Source organism: Rhinichthys klamathensis, unplaced genomic scaffold, assembly GCF_029890125.1.
Source record: "Rhinichthys klamathensis goyatoka isolate OS25496 unplaced genomic scaffold, OSU_Roscu_1.1 h1tg000009l_1, whole genome shotgun sequence".
Taxonomy (NCBI): Eukaryota; Metazoa; Chordata; class Actinopteri; order Cypriniformes; family Leuciscidae; genus Rhinichthys; species Rhinichthys klamathensis.
Genome location: NW_026606562.1, coordinates 2,362,501 through 2,378,476, shown reverse-complemented (window position 1 = coordinate 2,378,476; position 15,976 = coordinate 2,362,501). Strand labels below are relative to the sequence as shown.

General features: G+C 38.5%; 2 protein-coding genes across 5 annotated transcripts in view; one reads left to right on the top strand and one right to left on the bottom strand.

Moving 5' to 3' along the window:
• LOC130093454 (E3 ubiquitin-protein ligase RNF123) overlaps positions 1 to 15,976 on the bottom strand; it is a 155,886-nt gene that overhangs the window by 53,073 nt on the left and 86,837 nt on the right. The window lies entirely within an intron of this gene.
• Positions 1,192 to 15,172, top strand: amigo3 (adhesion molecule with Ig-like domain 3). Of its 2 annotated transcripts, XM_056260568.1 has the most exons (3): positions 1,192 to 1,640; positions 1,873 to 3,273; positions 15,056 to 15,172. In XM_056260568.1, exons 2-3 carry the CDS (start codon positions 1,978 to 1,980, stop codon positions 15,131 to 15,133), a joined length of 1,374 nt encoding a protein of 457 aa, XP_056116543.1. In that variant the 5' UTR covers positions 1,192 to 1,640; positions 1,873 to 1,977; the 3' UTR covers positions 15,134 to 15,172. The 2 variants fall into 2 exon arrangements, with proteins under 2 accessions (XP_056116543.1, XP_056116542.1); XM_056260567.1 differs by lacking the exon at positions 15,056 to 15,172 and having other exon boundaries at positions 1,873 to 4,357.

Genomic DNA, 15,976 nt, shown 5'->3' with positions numbered 1-15,976 from the left:
AGCAATATAAAGATTCTCTACAGGCACAGATAAAACAAATTCAAGGACACGGCTACACCCACTATCTTTAATTCATGAGTAATGTCAGGTTTATAGTGTGCACTCAACCGTTATGAATACACAATGAACTGGATATTCGAACTTGGCCAATTGCATTCAGTTACTAGACACATCAGAATAATTGTTGTTGTCACTTGACATCAAACCTTGCACAACGTGGATCATTTCGATTGTTGACTTCATGACTTTAAAACACTCAGGATATAGCCAAGTCATATGGACTGTTTATTGTTATTTTACATCCTTTTACATAAAAAAGAAAAAGAAAAGAATTCCATTTTTGTCTCTACTTCTGCACAAGGATATGTATTTCCATTTCGTACTGCTTTCGTGACAGCAAAATTAGACTCCTTCCCTTTAAATGATTAGCTAATCACAACAAGCTTTCAAATATAAATAAATAATAAGAATATAATATAATATATAAACACCATACCTTTTGATGTGAATATTTTAATCCAAGCAGTTACAGCTTATTCAGATCACCATTAAAGGACACAGGTCAATGAGATATTGAAGCTAAAGAGAATAAACATAACCTGACTAAGAGGTATCTGCGAAGGCAATTGCATAATTGGACAAACACAAGGGATGGGGGGGGGGGGGGGGGGGGGGGCAGCTCCACCAGGGGAGGCTCAGGCAAACACTTCCCTTTCATAATCTCTCACTTCAACCAATCAGTACTCAGAAGAAACCCACCCCCTCCAGAGTGCTCCTCCTCTGAAACACCATGCCTGTCTGTTTATAGAGTGCAGTGAGGAAAGAGAGAGGCAGAGGAGTGTAGTACGCACTTAAGGTCTGTGAGAGAGAGATAGAGAGAGAGACAGAGAGGAAAAAGAGGAAGACCCATACGATTCAGAGCGCAAATCGGAGGAACGGAAAGAATGGATGGATGCTGAGAAAAGAACATTTTGATAAAAGACCAGGATTTGGAAGAGATACCAAAAAGCTGTAAGATCCTGATGTTTGTGTTTTCATCTTTTCAACAGTTTTTATAGATGCCACGTGGACACTGGAAGCTTAAGAGTCACAGAGAGTTATTAGTCCTAACTCAGCAAATATTGTTTGTCATTTGAACAAAATGAACAGGGAAAAACTGTCTTAAATTTAAGGACTACTTTCTCCAGGTACTGAAGGAACATTTATAAACAAATGTACTGTATCCTTATCTTCTGGTTAAAACAAACAACAGATTGCTTGTATCGTAAGGGTTACAGTGGGCCAGCGCTCGTGTGACACGCTGTGTGCCTGCTGTTCAACTATACTAACTGAACTGGACAGGATGCTGACTTTCTCAAAAACATCCCCCAGCCTGCGGCAGCGAGCTAACTCTTGATTTAAGACCTCTACTGTTCCGTCTCAGATGTCAGGACTGCAAAACAACACCAACTGTAAAAAGGATGGTTCACAGAAGGTTGGGCTCAGCTTTGAGGATGGGGCAAAAACAATTGCTTTTCCTTCAATGACTTAAATGAATGCAGTCAACCCTCTATTGCTGAGAATGGACAAGAATGACCAAGTGCCAGCCAAACAAGGAGTTATGAGGGGGATTATTTGGAGCAACTGTTGGCAATCTTAAGGTAAAGATAATCTAATGGTCTTTAACTTCTAAGATTTGAATGTCTCAGTTTAACGTGATGTTTCGGGATCAGCAAGTTGATAATAGTCCTTGAATAGATGCACTCTCATCCCTTAGGCTGACAGAACAGTGCCAAGTGAACAAATAATTATTAAGCAAGGTATTCGCTGTATTAAATAACAGTTTTATTTTTTTGTTCTCTTTCTTGCAATCTGATATGTCAGATTATTAAGGATAGGAACAGCTAATCAAGACGACAGCTTTTGACAGTGTGTGGACCTCTACCCTGGTGAAACTCTGGCTACTCTGATTCCTAACGAAAGCATCCTTACGGCACAATGCTGTGTGCTCAGGGTGTGGCCGCACCCCTAATGCTGAGCTCTTTTCTGCTGCAGCTAGTCAGAGCCAATCTCCCTTCTGGCTGCCTGATTGCATCTGATATCCTAAGCTGCACCAACCTTGGCCTTGTCCAATTCCCGGTAGAGTTGCCTGTAATGGTGGTAACATTGGACTTCAACCACAACCGCTTAGAATGTCTTAAGGAGGGTAGCTTTGCTGGCCTTCCTAATCTTGACACCATACGGTTAGCCCACAATCAGCTGAGCAGACTCACTCCTGGAACCTTCCGGAATACAAGTAACATACGCCATCTGGACCTTTCCTCCAATCAACTGAACATTATTGAGCAGCATTACTTTCAAGAGTTAGTAGGAATCGAGGAGCTACTCCTTTACAACAACCGCATAGTTAGGGTGGAGAGCAAAGCCCTGAGTGGTTTAAGCAACCTACACAAAGCCTACCTGAGTCATAACAGACTGACAGATTTCCCCTTTTTTTCCATTCAAGAACATGCTAATATGACGCTGGATCTAAGCTCGAACCGTATGCCCAACCTTCCGGTCGAGGATATTGAGGCTCTAGAGGAATCACTACAGAGAGGGTTGTTCCTGCACAACAATACCCTAAATTGTGGGTGCTCAATATACAGCATGTTTAAACAGTGGGAGCATAGAGGCTTTACTTCAGTGAGAGATTTTCGGGAGGAGCATACCTGCTTGCTTCATGGCGACCACCGTGCTCCAGTGAAGTTTCTTCAATATGTACGATTCTTTGAAAATTGCAAGGTAAAACTTCAAATTAAGAAGAGTCTGACAGCAGACGCTGGAAATTCAGTGAAGTTGAATTGTGAAACAATTCAATTAAAGGGAAAGCATCTTACCTACTGGTGGGTATCCCCAAGTAAGGAATACATTGCTCCCCCTGGTAATAACAATACTCTGCGAATGTATGCAGACGGTACTTTGGAAATCTTGGCAGCACAAGTGGAGGACTCTGGGGTATACTTGTGCATGGCTCAATACCATCAAGAGTCACTCAACGAGACTTGTGAAGTTAATCTAACTGTGTTGATACACCCCCAGGAGGAGGAGTCCTTTAATACTGGCTTTACAACCCTGCTGGGTTGTGTTGTCAGCCTTGTTTTGGTCCTAATGTACCTCTACTTGACACCCTGCCGCTGCTGGTGTCGCAAGCAGCCCCTACCAGTGACACCAAGCCCTGCAAACGAATGCAGCGCCCAGTCATCTATCCTGACGCCCACGCCACCTGCCACCACGGAGGGGCCCGGCCGCAAGGTCAGTAACAACAAGCATGTGGTCTTTCTGGAACCCATCAAGGAGGCACAGAATGGGAGGCCGCGGGCATCACTGGCCCTCGAGTATCCCAAGCTGGCAGTAACACGGAGCGATGCTGACTCTGTCACTTCTGTCTTCTCAGACACCACTATTGTGCCATAGCGGCTGCTTTCTCTCAACCCAACGACCTGCTCAAATGAGCATGTGGGTCCTTCAACGTGGCAGTCTGTAACTGCACAGCTACTCAGGACAGATCAGGGAGAGGGCTTTGCAAGCCCTTAGCAGGGAGCAGAACAGACCAGGAAAGCACATACTATCAGAGAGAAGAGAGATATACAAACAAAATCCAAAAAGATGGAGCCATGTGCTCCCAAGATTTGGCTGTAAAGTTTTACTGAGCTATGAGACGATACATGAAGAAGGAAATGGTTTGAAACTACAAAAATTGAGAAGGGTAAAAGCTTCCCCTTTACCACTGCTTGAGCCTTGATAGATTCATAGCTATGAATGCCTTGTCTAGAGCATATAACCCAATGAATACTGCATAAACCCTACTCTACTCTAGAAATAGCATGAACGATATGAAGGAGAATGACAAGAGCCTATTGAATATCTAGTTTTTTACAGATATGACTATAATGTTGATTTTTTGTTTTTTTTAGGTGTCCTTTGTACCCCTGTGTTTCCCATTGACAACTTAGTGAGTAGTTAGCAGCAGAAAATCCCTTTCAAGCAGTCATGCCCACTTTGAAAATGTAAGGGTTTTGGTCATAAAAAATGCATTCACTAAAAAGTAGGGATTGTTGAGAAGTTGTTTAAAAAAAATTGACATTCAGTCATGCAAGTTGGTGCTCCTAAGCTATCAGAGTGAATGTGGATATCACACAGAGGTCGCATCCTATCCTTATTAAGATTATAACTTGAAATGGATGAAATTGAATGAAATGGAATCTGTGAAAAAACTGAAGTACTTTTCCCGCCTCCCTAAGCATTCCATGTTTCCCCTTGCCACCCCCCACCCCCCCTTCTTCCCCTTCCACAAATCCCTTCTTTATCAGCTTCTTAATAAATCCTTTTGCTTCGACCCCAGAGGTAAATGTCTGCCTTCTTATAAAAGTCTCTTTGGCCAAGGTGAGCATACAAACTAGAATGTGTGTCCTCACATTCTTGCTTTCCATTCAAGAGTAAATATAACACTTTGTTTGCAACTGTATAAGAATAAAACACAATCAAAAGCTACTGCCAGCCAGAGCATGAGTGAACTTGTGTGATATATCTGGGATACAATCTAAAAGTTCATGAATATCATGGCTGCATTTTACAACAACTTACAAAAATATCCTTATTTGGTTGAAAATGGCACACAGATATTCTACTGACCACTGAAGTTACAGCACAAACCACTAATAATATTTTCCTCGCTGGAACCTCAGACCCAGTGAAGCGAGCAATTCTGATTAATCAAGTTTGTGTGATGATTTGGAGACATGCCATGACCCAAAAATTAAAACAGGCAGTAGAAGGGAGTATTTTACAATAGTATATTACCCTTGAGCCGAAGCCAATCTTCCCCAGAATAACTGCATATTAATGAGTGTGTTCCATCTGCTTTATGAATCAAAGTTGTAATGCTGTCACTAAAACCACCATCATCACAATCATCATCATTACTACACTGTTTTGTGCCACAATTCTACCTTAATTTGCATGGACAAGCATTTTGACATCCAAGGCATCCACAGTTTCCACCAATTCTCTGAGTGGGGTAATTTGTGCCACTTTTTATTTTTATTAAAGGATAGTTTATCTAAAAATGAAATTCCTGCCATCGTTTACTCAGCCCCATTTCATTTCAAAACTGTACATTGCAAAACTGACTTTCTTCTGTGAAAAAATAAAAGAAGATATTTTGTGAAATATGTCAATGTTTTTTGTTCATACATTGGAAGTCAACAACAACATCATTCAAAACATCTTTTTTGAAAGTTCCACAGAAGAAAGTAAGATATACAGATTTGGGAAGACATGAGGGTAAGTAAATGCTGGCAGGATTTTCCCAGCATTCATAAATATATTTCAAGATGTATTTTACAACTGCATCTATTCAATATATTTCAAATAGGGGCAAACAAAACTCATATCTAGGGGTAAGTTGAGTAACTAGAGAGTAAATAATTTACATTTCAAATACAATTATGAATGTAAATCAGAAAAACATTTTAAAAATCCACAATATTCCCATAATCTAAAGAATTTGTATATTTTGTTGCACACTACTCATTTTCATTAACTACGCTGCAACTTCTTTTGTAAACAACATTTTATCATTTTTATGGTTTTTTTTTTATATTTTTGGCATTTGGATAAAAAGCTTACTTCCACTATTAGTTGAGGCATATCTTACCTCGCTCGAAGCATCTGAAACATTTTGGGAAAAATGCTTAAATCAGTGGTTCGTGGATTGTTTTATACATTTTGAAACATTATATATAATATATCCATATTTTTTTTTTTTACATACATATATTGGGAATAAAATGGACTTATACGCATTTCGTAAATCACATGCAGTTGAATCTGACGTACCCACTGGCACATCATACCCCCACTCTCCCTAAATTAGTCTTACAATATCTAAAGTCTTACAACATCAATTATAGTACATTCTATCATTGCCACCACCCGGAGTGCATGTCCTGCTGGGTACGTGTCTTTTCATGCTGTACAAAAACTCCTGTTAGGGGACATTATGTAGTGGGATGCAATTGCTGCCTCTGAGCTGTGTGTGGTCCACCCTTATTAGTGTATTATTTATCACAAAGGATCAATACTGTCAAAGAACAATATGTCAAAACTCTGACAGCACTGGAGAAACCTCATACGAGCCTGGGGCTAATTAAAACCCAAGCTTTTTCTGTAAGAGGACTTTTTCGATATCAGTTTCATGTACTGTGAATAGTCCATCATTAGGGAAATAGGATTACGAGACACAGTAGTATGACTAAAATCTTGTGTTGACGACAAATCTTACTATATCATGTTAACAGTGATGACACAAATGAGCATGTGGCATAAAAATTGTGCCGAAAACAAAACCACAGCTAAAAAGAGCATTAACAAGGAAGTTTACAACACACATATTCACAGTACTGTCCAAAAGACAGGACATCATATTGCAGGTGAATGAACTATAAGTAAAGGGAAATCCTAAAGTCATAACATCTGCTAAGCTCTAAAATGTTCCTCCTTGAGCACCATGCTGAGCTTCAGATGCCTGTGTGGCAAGACCAATATAAGCTTTTGTTTGAGAGCTTTCTCTTTACCTTTGCTACATTACTGGTCCACATTGGCAACAACAACAATTTAGTGAAAAAGCTTTCTCACTCCAAATCTACATTTTGAGACGTAAATGAACATGAGATGTTTAAATCTGAAACAATGGGGCTGTCAAAACAAATGCATGTGATCATTTAATTATATTAATTAAGTCAGGTGAAAAACATCTTTAATACACAAAGAGAGATGAAGCCCATAAAGGGTGGGGGAATTTTAGACAGATATATGTGAACAATCCCTCACAGCTCAGTCATTAACAGAAGAGGGATCTTTTCTTTTTAATTCGCTTATTTCAGACGATTCAATGCAGAAAGGCCTTGATCAGTGCTAGAATGAAACAAGCAAACTGCTTTAGTCTACTATAACGCAGTCACTTCAGCTCAGCTGTCATTTTTTCTGCAAGATTCCCACCATTAAAGCTCAGCAGGACAAATCCAACAGTTTTGCCCAACAGCCTGTGGACATGTAAATGAGGAATGTGTAATTGATTAGCTTGACTCTATTCCTGCACGGTTTAAGCGGATTATAAATAAATAAAACCTTGCATTTGAGACAATTAAATAGTTTATTTAACTACAGGTGGAACCTTAGGGATCAAACCTTCATCATAATCAAATAATACTAATCAAGAAAATGACAAAAATACAGTCTGCCATGCAAAATAGGTTTATGGTATTTTACATTCTAAAAATTAATGATATTCAGAAAAGGAATATCTTTGATTTAGGTTTGAACTGCAGATGAAATCCCTGAGAAGACTTGGCGGATAAATCACCCTCGTTTCATTTCCTGCTGTTCTGGCCCATCCATTTCATAGGCGTTTCATCATATCTCGACAGCAGCCCTTCGATTACCAGCAAACGCATTTAGAGCGCTCGTCAATCAAGAATATTTACAGTTGTTCTGATGAACCTTCCAGGCCAGCCGGACTAACAGCGAGCCGAGATCGGCCTCCTGCAAACACTCCCAGGACAGGTTTAGCTGTAATCTACATCTGAGATGAATCCTTCATTGATTCTGGGGGTTGTGCGGGTGAAAGGAAAACTGCTTAATTCAACCTCAAGAAAACAAGCAGTTTTGTTGTGGTGTGGTTTGATTTTCTTTTTCATTAGCACATTACACACCTTTATTTTTTTTTTATTTTTTTTTTATTAACGAAATCTATGTTGGAAAATGTTCGTCTCCAAGCTTTTTCCCCATGACTAAGGGTACGTTTGCACGACAGCGATATGCTTAAAGCGGGGACGTTTTATTGTTCACTGTCAAAACGATCCCCAGTCACACGGATCCACGAATACGACTACAAACGCTGTATTCTGCTCCAGGCCATTAGGTGGCGATGAAAGACTATAGACTGAACACGTGATACGCATGTGCATGACGTCATCGTCTTCAGAGATTCACGGAGACCGTTTTCAAGAACTTGCACTTGAAACACGTTTTCAAAACTTTGCGTTTTCAGGCACTCAAAACGCTGTTGTCGTGTAACCGAACGGCCAAAACGCATAAAAAGTTTTACGTTTTTAGTTAAAAACGGTGTCGTGTAAACAACAGCCCCTAAGACTAGATGACAATAAGGTCATTAAACAATAACTGTGACTATATCAACATGCAATATCGTTGATGAAACAAGAACAGACTAAAATGTAGTCAAAAATAACAACTTTACCACAATTTTTGTCAAAAAAAAAAAAAACGACAAAATATTACAGACTGCTGTACAAGCCTCTACTACGAGCTTTCATGTTTGTGGTTGCCAGGAGTCAAGAGTTTACATTGCCCAATTAGAGCTTTTCTATGATATATTTTCTGCTTGGTGTTTTACTTAATATTTACTTGCTCTCTGTGCACTGCGTGCGGAAGAGCCGCCAATGATCTGAAAACACAGACAAACAAGTTAGCTGGATTTCTGCATTTGAGATATTCTGCTTAAATGAAAGTGTATTAGAGCCAGTCTCAGTCAGTGATCGGTCACGAGCCGCTTGTGCAGTGATGATGCATACGAGTCGACATCCTATTGATTTGTGTAAAAATTCTGAAAATCAAGGCATGGCTAGTCGCACTACGAAGTTTGCGACTAGCTCATGTTGGAAGTATGTAAAAGCTCAGAAAATTTATTTAAAAAAAAAAAAATCAATAAATATTCTACCAAAATGCTTCCAGACATAAATAAAACATAATTTCAGCTTTGGCCTAGATTAATTGAAAGTGGAAATCGATCCACGTAAGAGAAAGTGGAAAGTCGTGGGCGTCAGGGACCAGGTCAAAGTAACACCAATCCTTGCAGGTCAGCCATCTCAAATGCACATTACTAGGGAAACACACACACACACACACACATATATACATGAAATTGAAAAAAATTGCAGACTTTTTTTGCAGACTTGTATTCGGAAGCATTTTCTTCATAAGCATTTAAACTGGTTTTGGTCTGGGTATCGATAGCACAACCATTAAGGACTTCCCCTGTTAGATGTGTGTGTGAGCGTATCCTTTTCCACTCTCTAAAGCGAACAGGATGTTTAGACATGAACTCTGAGCCTGGAGTCCGCTTACGTTAATTATCAGGCACTGTTAATGAGCGCTCTGAGCCCACAGTTAGCCGCTCCGCTGGTATTTGATGAAGCCGTCCAGGGCAGCCTCGCCATGACTTACTGCTATTAGCGCTGTACAACAGACAAGCAATTAAATATGACATCACGCTCAAAGACGTTCACCATATTAGTACAGCTATCGCATTGAAGAATAAATCTCATGCGAGACAAACATTATAAACACCTAACCAATGATGGAGCGCCGCTGCAGCCAAACAGCACAACAGATGCTTGGAAAAAGCCTTCCTGATGCACTGCAGGCGGAGGAACCGGTACACAACTATTCAACAGACAAACACCTCGCAACCACGTGTGTGTCACAGCTCAGCTTCACAGGGAAAGAGTGAGAAAGAAAGACTGCAGAATACAGGTGGCTTAGATCGACACGTGAAACGCAGAGGATTGTGTGTGGAATTATAAGGTTTTGCATACAGAGACAGGTGCAATGATTAGAGAGGGTTTTTTTTTAAAGAAAAATAAGCTTTTTTGAGACATTTTTCAATGTGGCTATGAAAACCCAATCCAAAACTAGCATATTTTAAAACTAAGATGCAAAAATAAGACTTAAAAAAAAAAATCAGTAACATTACTAATGTCAGAAACCTGGAACATAGTATAGAAAGTAAATGAGTCTCTTATTCTCACCAAGGCTGCATTTGTTCGATCAATACTGAGATTTTACAATTTGAATATATTTTCAAATGTCATTTAAAAGACATCAAGACGTAAGACCTCAAACTACATCTACTATTACATTTGCAGCAATTTGTAGTTCAGAGACACAGTCGAGGTAACATAAGGAAGAAGTGGGATTATTCCTAAACATCAGAAGAACTAACAATAAGATTTCAATTTGGAAAGGTTGATTTAACTTTGCCCCATTCCTACATGTGTAGCACCTGCATATCCTTTCACATGATATCAGCTTAAATAAAAGAGCAGCAGAAGTTTATATTTAACAAGTTCCTGATCCCTGCAATCCGATCTCAACAGTTTGAACATTTCAGATGATAGATGATAGATGCTGTGCAAAAGAGTTAGAAAAGGATGCGACTATACACTGAACAAACTGGTGTTACTCATTTCACAGTCTATTTAAATAGAAGTCGTCAAGGAACTGCAGCAATAAAACACTTCATTCTAATTCTGCAATTATTTGTGAAATTTTCAAGCAATTTCTGAGTATAAAATAGTTTCAAAGTAAATCCTACATTAAAAAAAAATACCGTGTGGTTTTGAAAAACCAATTACGACTGTTTTAGGGTATTGTTTTTATGATATAACCCCTTTCAGGGAAGAAAACTACCACCAATCAGGCGACTCAAACTAATTCATTCTGAAAAATTGATCTATTCATTTATTGTTTAAAGACACAAAACAGCTTTACGAGAACTTGTTACATTTATGGTATTCACACCTGGCGGGTTTGGTCTGATTAAAACGAACTCTGGTGCGATAGCTCTGTAAGTGCGGTTTATGTGAACAAGTGTGATCTGAACCCGGTTACGCACCGAACATGCGGACCAAGACATTTAAGGGGCTCTCGTCCACTTCCAATGTAAGTTCCTACGCAAAACATACATCATAAAAAGCCATTTTTTGTTTTTATATCTTTAGGTTCTGTGTTAAAAAATGAAGAGTAAATGCCAAGCGAAAAGGACTAAATACAGTCAAACCAAAATTTATTCAGACACCTTCAACATTTCTCAAATTATCACAGTTTACTCGCTATAGTTTAGAAAATGGTAATAAAATATGACAAGAACTCAGAGTTATCAAATCAGTTGATATTTCACTGGTTTTGTCCGTCCTTCTGTTAGACTGTGTCACAAATAAATTATGTTGAATATCTGTCAGCTGTTAAATTTAAGTACACAATTAGATAATACCAGTTTAGCTCAACAAATAACCAAGCAATGCTTCATTTTGTTCAGTCTGTGGAGTAAAAAGGTCGTATTAGCAATTAAAGAAAACACATTAAGTCAGGTCAAAGTGTCTGAATAATTTTTGGTCCCAAATTTGTATAAATTTTCCTGGTAGTTTACTTAATTTTGCTATCCTCACTTACATAAATTAACTATAGTGTCCTGCACCCATAGGCCATGAGACGGGACCCCAAATTTGGGCTACCGGTACCATTTTGAGGGATTACATTTCTTTTTGATTTTCAAGAAGGTACACATCTCTAGTGTTGGAAAATGTGTGATAGCATCCGATCCATGGTAGCTTTCATTAGAAATCAACACTTATATCATCCTACCTCAAGGTAAGGTGTTCAGTGACTACAAGAGAGAAAAATGTATCCTTTTATAATTTTAAAAATTTATTTTAAAAAATAATAAAAAAATTATTATAAAAATTTATAAAATTTTATACAATTTTATACAATTTTTTTAAATTTTATAAAATTTAAAATCTATTTAAAGATAAATTCATTTATCCTTTTTCTTGACATATGTTTGAAAATCATCCTCCGGAACCAAAAACTACCTTGAATCTAATGCTATCACACATTTTTCAAATACAGGGTCATATACCTAAAAAAAAAAACCATGCGTTTAATCCCTCAAAATGGTACCAATCAACCCTCTGTCTCACGACCTACCACTAGTAAAACAAATATCAAAAATGATATGTAATAATAATTTTTGGTTTGACTGCATATCATTTTCATTTTTGGTCTGAGCTAGAAGTACAAAGAGAACCAAACTGCACACCCTAAAACACCTCTTTTCTTTCACACTGCAAACGTCCTGACTATAGGGAGCAATCCTGCAATTCAATAGCTCCAATCGACTGCTTTCGTAATGGCTGCAGTGAACCAGTATTTACCGATCGGGACCGTTGACCACCTATGGAGTCTCACAGAGCAGGGAATCATTGCCGAACGCTGCCACCTCAGTCTACTACTTATCATCATAACTGTCTAATAACACCTCGCAGGGTCCAAATCTCAGATTTTTAAGCACTACAGAAAAAAAAAAAAAAAGCTAATGTTCTGTACGTCCATGAGTCACCGCAGAGCTAGTGAGAAGGTGACACACGTTCCTGCAGCTTTGACAGACACGTAAACTGCGAGATGAGTGAGTCAAGGTTTAGAAGTGAACATGATCATGCCAAAGGGTTTAGATCAGTGGTCTCAAACTCGCGGCCCGCGGGCCATTTGCGGCCCGCAGGGTGATATTTTGTGGCCCCCTACTTGACATTAAAGTTTAATGTTAGTGCGGCCCGTCGTTGCGTATGCCGCGTTTAAAAAAATAAATATATCCCCTATGGGCTACCATAGATAGTCTCGTGACACGGTGGGTTTGTTGTCAATAGTTGTCATAGACAACCGCGAAGTACAAACATACTGCGCCTGGAAAAAATGAGCGCGTCGCTTCAATTATGAGCGCGCTTGCCGCGCACCTACATTTGAAATAACGAACTTGAGCGCCCAAAATATGTGAGCGCGATATGTGAACGGCCCCTTGGCGAGCTGCCACCAATCAGGCCACGAGCTACTGGCAGCTCGCGAGCGACGTGTTGGAGACCCCTGCTCTAAAACAATGTGAGAATAATCATTTTGAGCTTGTAATATGTGTCCAACAGGTTCATAAGGAGGTTTGCTTTGATTTGTGCAGTCAGTAATTTGAGACACTATACATGTGTAGAAAGAATTCAATAAGCCGGGCAGACATGACTGCAAATATTTGTATTTCAAAAGCAATAATTGTTTTTCTAAGTATAATAAAAGGAAATGTGCCTTCCAAAAAAAAAAAAAAAACATTCAATATCATTAATGTGTTGTATAAAGAAAATAAAAAGGACATAAGCAAATATAAATATCACAAATATGTGTTATAGACAAAGAAAGTTTGTAAAAACGAACTTCAACTGTCAGAAGGACAGCTCATAAAGAACCAATCATGTACAGAAAGGTATGTTCAAATTCAGAGGAACAGTTCAGAAGAAACGTTAATAATAAATATTGAGAAGATTGGATCAGTTGTGCTCCTTTTTTGTAATACTTGAATACTATTTTTTTGTGGAATACTTGATGCGGCCCAGCCTGACCCCGACTCTACCTCCAGCGGCCCCCAGTTAAGTTGAGTTTGAGACCCCTGGTTTAGATTCAAGAGAAATGTATTCACATGTTTTCTCTCTAGAGGTCTGGAGATGCCCTGCCGGCTCTTCTACCTCAATATTTTCCGTAACACATCCATAACTACTGCTGCTAATCAATTTCAGGTGTGATTTGTTAGTTTACACCAATCCGTCGCTCTATTTCATGACTGTTTGGTGATATGTTTGGTCTATCGAGGCTACTGGCTAGAGGGTGAAATGGTACACTTTATTGGCATCATAAATGAATTTTAAATATACATGAAACCTTTTCATAACACAAAGGTTCTTTATAGTGGAAATTCTTTTTTTAAAAAACACTTGCATTATATGAACTGATCACTGAAAGGTTATTCGGGAACCAAAAATGGTTCTTCTATGGCGTTGCTGTGAAAATATCGTTTTGAAAGCTTTAAAGCTCACTGGCCATCCGCACTTTTAAAAGATGGTCATCTCGTCACTTCTAGACGAGTGAGAAAGTCGTTCCTGCCAGAGATGGTCAGATGGGTGCAAACACACACATGCAAATGCATGACGGAGCAACAGGAATGTGATGCTTTGTGTTGAAATGTCCTTGACAGATGCCGATGTAATAAATGAGAAATGGGATGAAGGTTAAACGAATATGCAATAATGATAAACATCAGGATTTTCTTGCATCTGTGGAACACAAAAGGAGATATTTTGTAGAAAGTTCAAGCCGCTCATTTCCATACAATGTATTAAATGTGAATTTTGGACAAAAAACAAACAAAACAAATTTTTTTTTTTTTTCGGAAGACTGAAATTTAAGCTGTTATTCACCGAAAATCTTTAACTTTTTCGTACACTGTAAAAAAAATCCTGTTAAATTTACGAGAGAAAAAAAGCGAGATTAAAAAAACGTTTTACAAAACAATTTACTGTAAACGTTTATTATATATTAAAGCAAAAGTACCATGTAGATTTACAATGTAAATTAATTGACACATTTTTTCCAAAAACTACAAAGTTTACAGTGTTTTACAGTTCAATCACATATAATGTGTTTACCAGGTTTTACATTTCTACCACTTTTTTACATAAAAAAATAAAAAAAATTGTACAGTATAGATCTGAGAACTTTTCCCATTTACACTACAGTCAAAAGAAGTGTCTTATGCTCACCAAGCCTGCATTTATCTGAAAACCAAATCCATTACATTTTAAAATATATTCAAATACAAAACATTTATTTTTTATAGTGTAACAATATTTCACAATATTACTGTTTTTACTCTATTTTGGATCAAATACATAAGAGCATGAGAGACTTCTTTCAAAAAAACGATTGTAATTATTCCAAACTTTTGACGGAAAGTGTATATGCATTATTGTAAAATATTGTTTGGCTTCAGACAAATTGGAATATGGTGCACAAGTGCGCTAGTATTTAAACTACTTATATCACCATCATCATCATTTTATGGTTCTTTTATGTCATATTACATCATTGTAAAACAGGAGAGTGCACATTCTTCAAACTCTCTCCTTTGTGTTAGTTGGAACAAATGAAGGCAAATACATTTGACTTTCTTTATCATGAGGTTTTCATTTTAGGTGAACTATTGTTTTAATAAGCAAATCCACAATGACAAATTCTTGTTTAGGTTTTCAGAAGGAAGTATCAAATGTCAGAGGCGCAATATAGAGAAAATCCTGAATTGATTGCTTTTGCTTGTGGTACACTCTCGGTTCTTATTCTTTCTCTTTTTTTCCTCTCTCTTAAGAGGCGTCAATCGAATCCAGCGGTAACGCAGCAGCCCCTTGGCCTTGACATATGGACCACTCGTGCAACTCCACAATAATCACCACGGATAAGATGCCGAACACATCTCAGGCTTTTCACTGCGTTTCTCACACTGCAAGCCTAACTAATGCAGTCTTCGATAGCTTCTCTTCTTTCAAACTCACAAAGACCTTTCCTGAAAACTCTGCCCACGCACTGTGTGTCAGCCAGGAAAAACAACGCTGATAATTAAATAAAAGACAATGATGTTTACAACTTCTGGTTGAAAAATCATGTTTGCAAATGCCACATCTTTCTTCATTTCCAGTGTAAAGCAATAATGAATGAAACTAAATGACAATATATGAATCCCTCCCTCTGCTTGAAATGCTAAAATGTGACTGAATGTGACCTGTAATGATGCATTGTGGGAATGACAGGACAGCATGAAACTGACTTGAGACTTGAGGTGGAAAAAAAATGTCTTCAATAAAGAAGATTAAACCCACAAAGTATTGTCTCTATGTTTACAGAGTAGCAAGTCATTGAACGACTTTTGTAAAGATACGAAAGACCAGATTTTGATTTTAAAAAAAGACATTGCGTGTGATAGTGAGTGAGTGAGTGAGTGAGTGAGTGAGTGAGTGAGTGAGTGAGTGAGTGGGTCGGTCGAGCGAGTGAGTGAGTGAGTGAGTGAGTGGGTCGGTCGAGCGAGCGAGTGAGTGAGTGAGTGAGTGAGTGAGTGAGTGAGTGAGTGGGTCGATTGAGTGAGTGAGTGAGTGAGTGGGTCGAGTGAGTGAGTGAGTGAGTGAGTGAGTGAGTGAGTGAGTGAGTGAGTGAGTGAGTGAGTGAGTGGGTCGAGCGAGTGAGTGAGTGAGTGAGTGGGTCGATTGAGTGAGTGAGTGAGTGAGTGAGTGAGTGG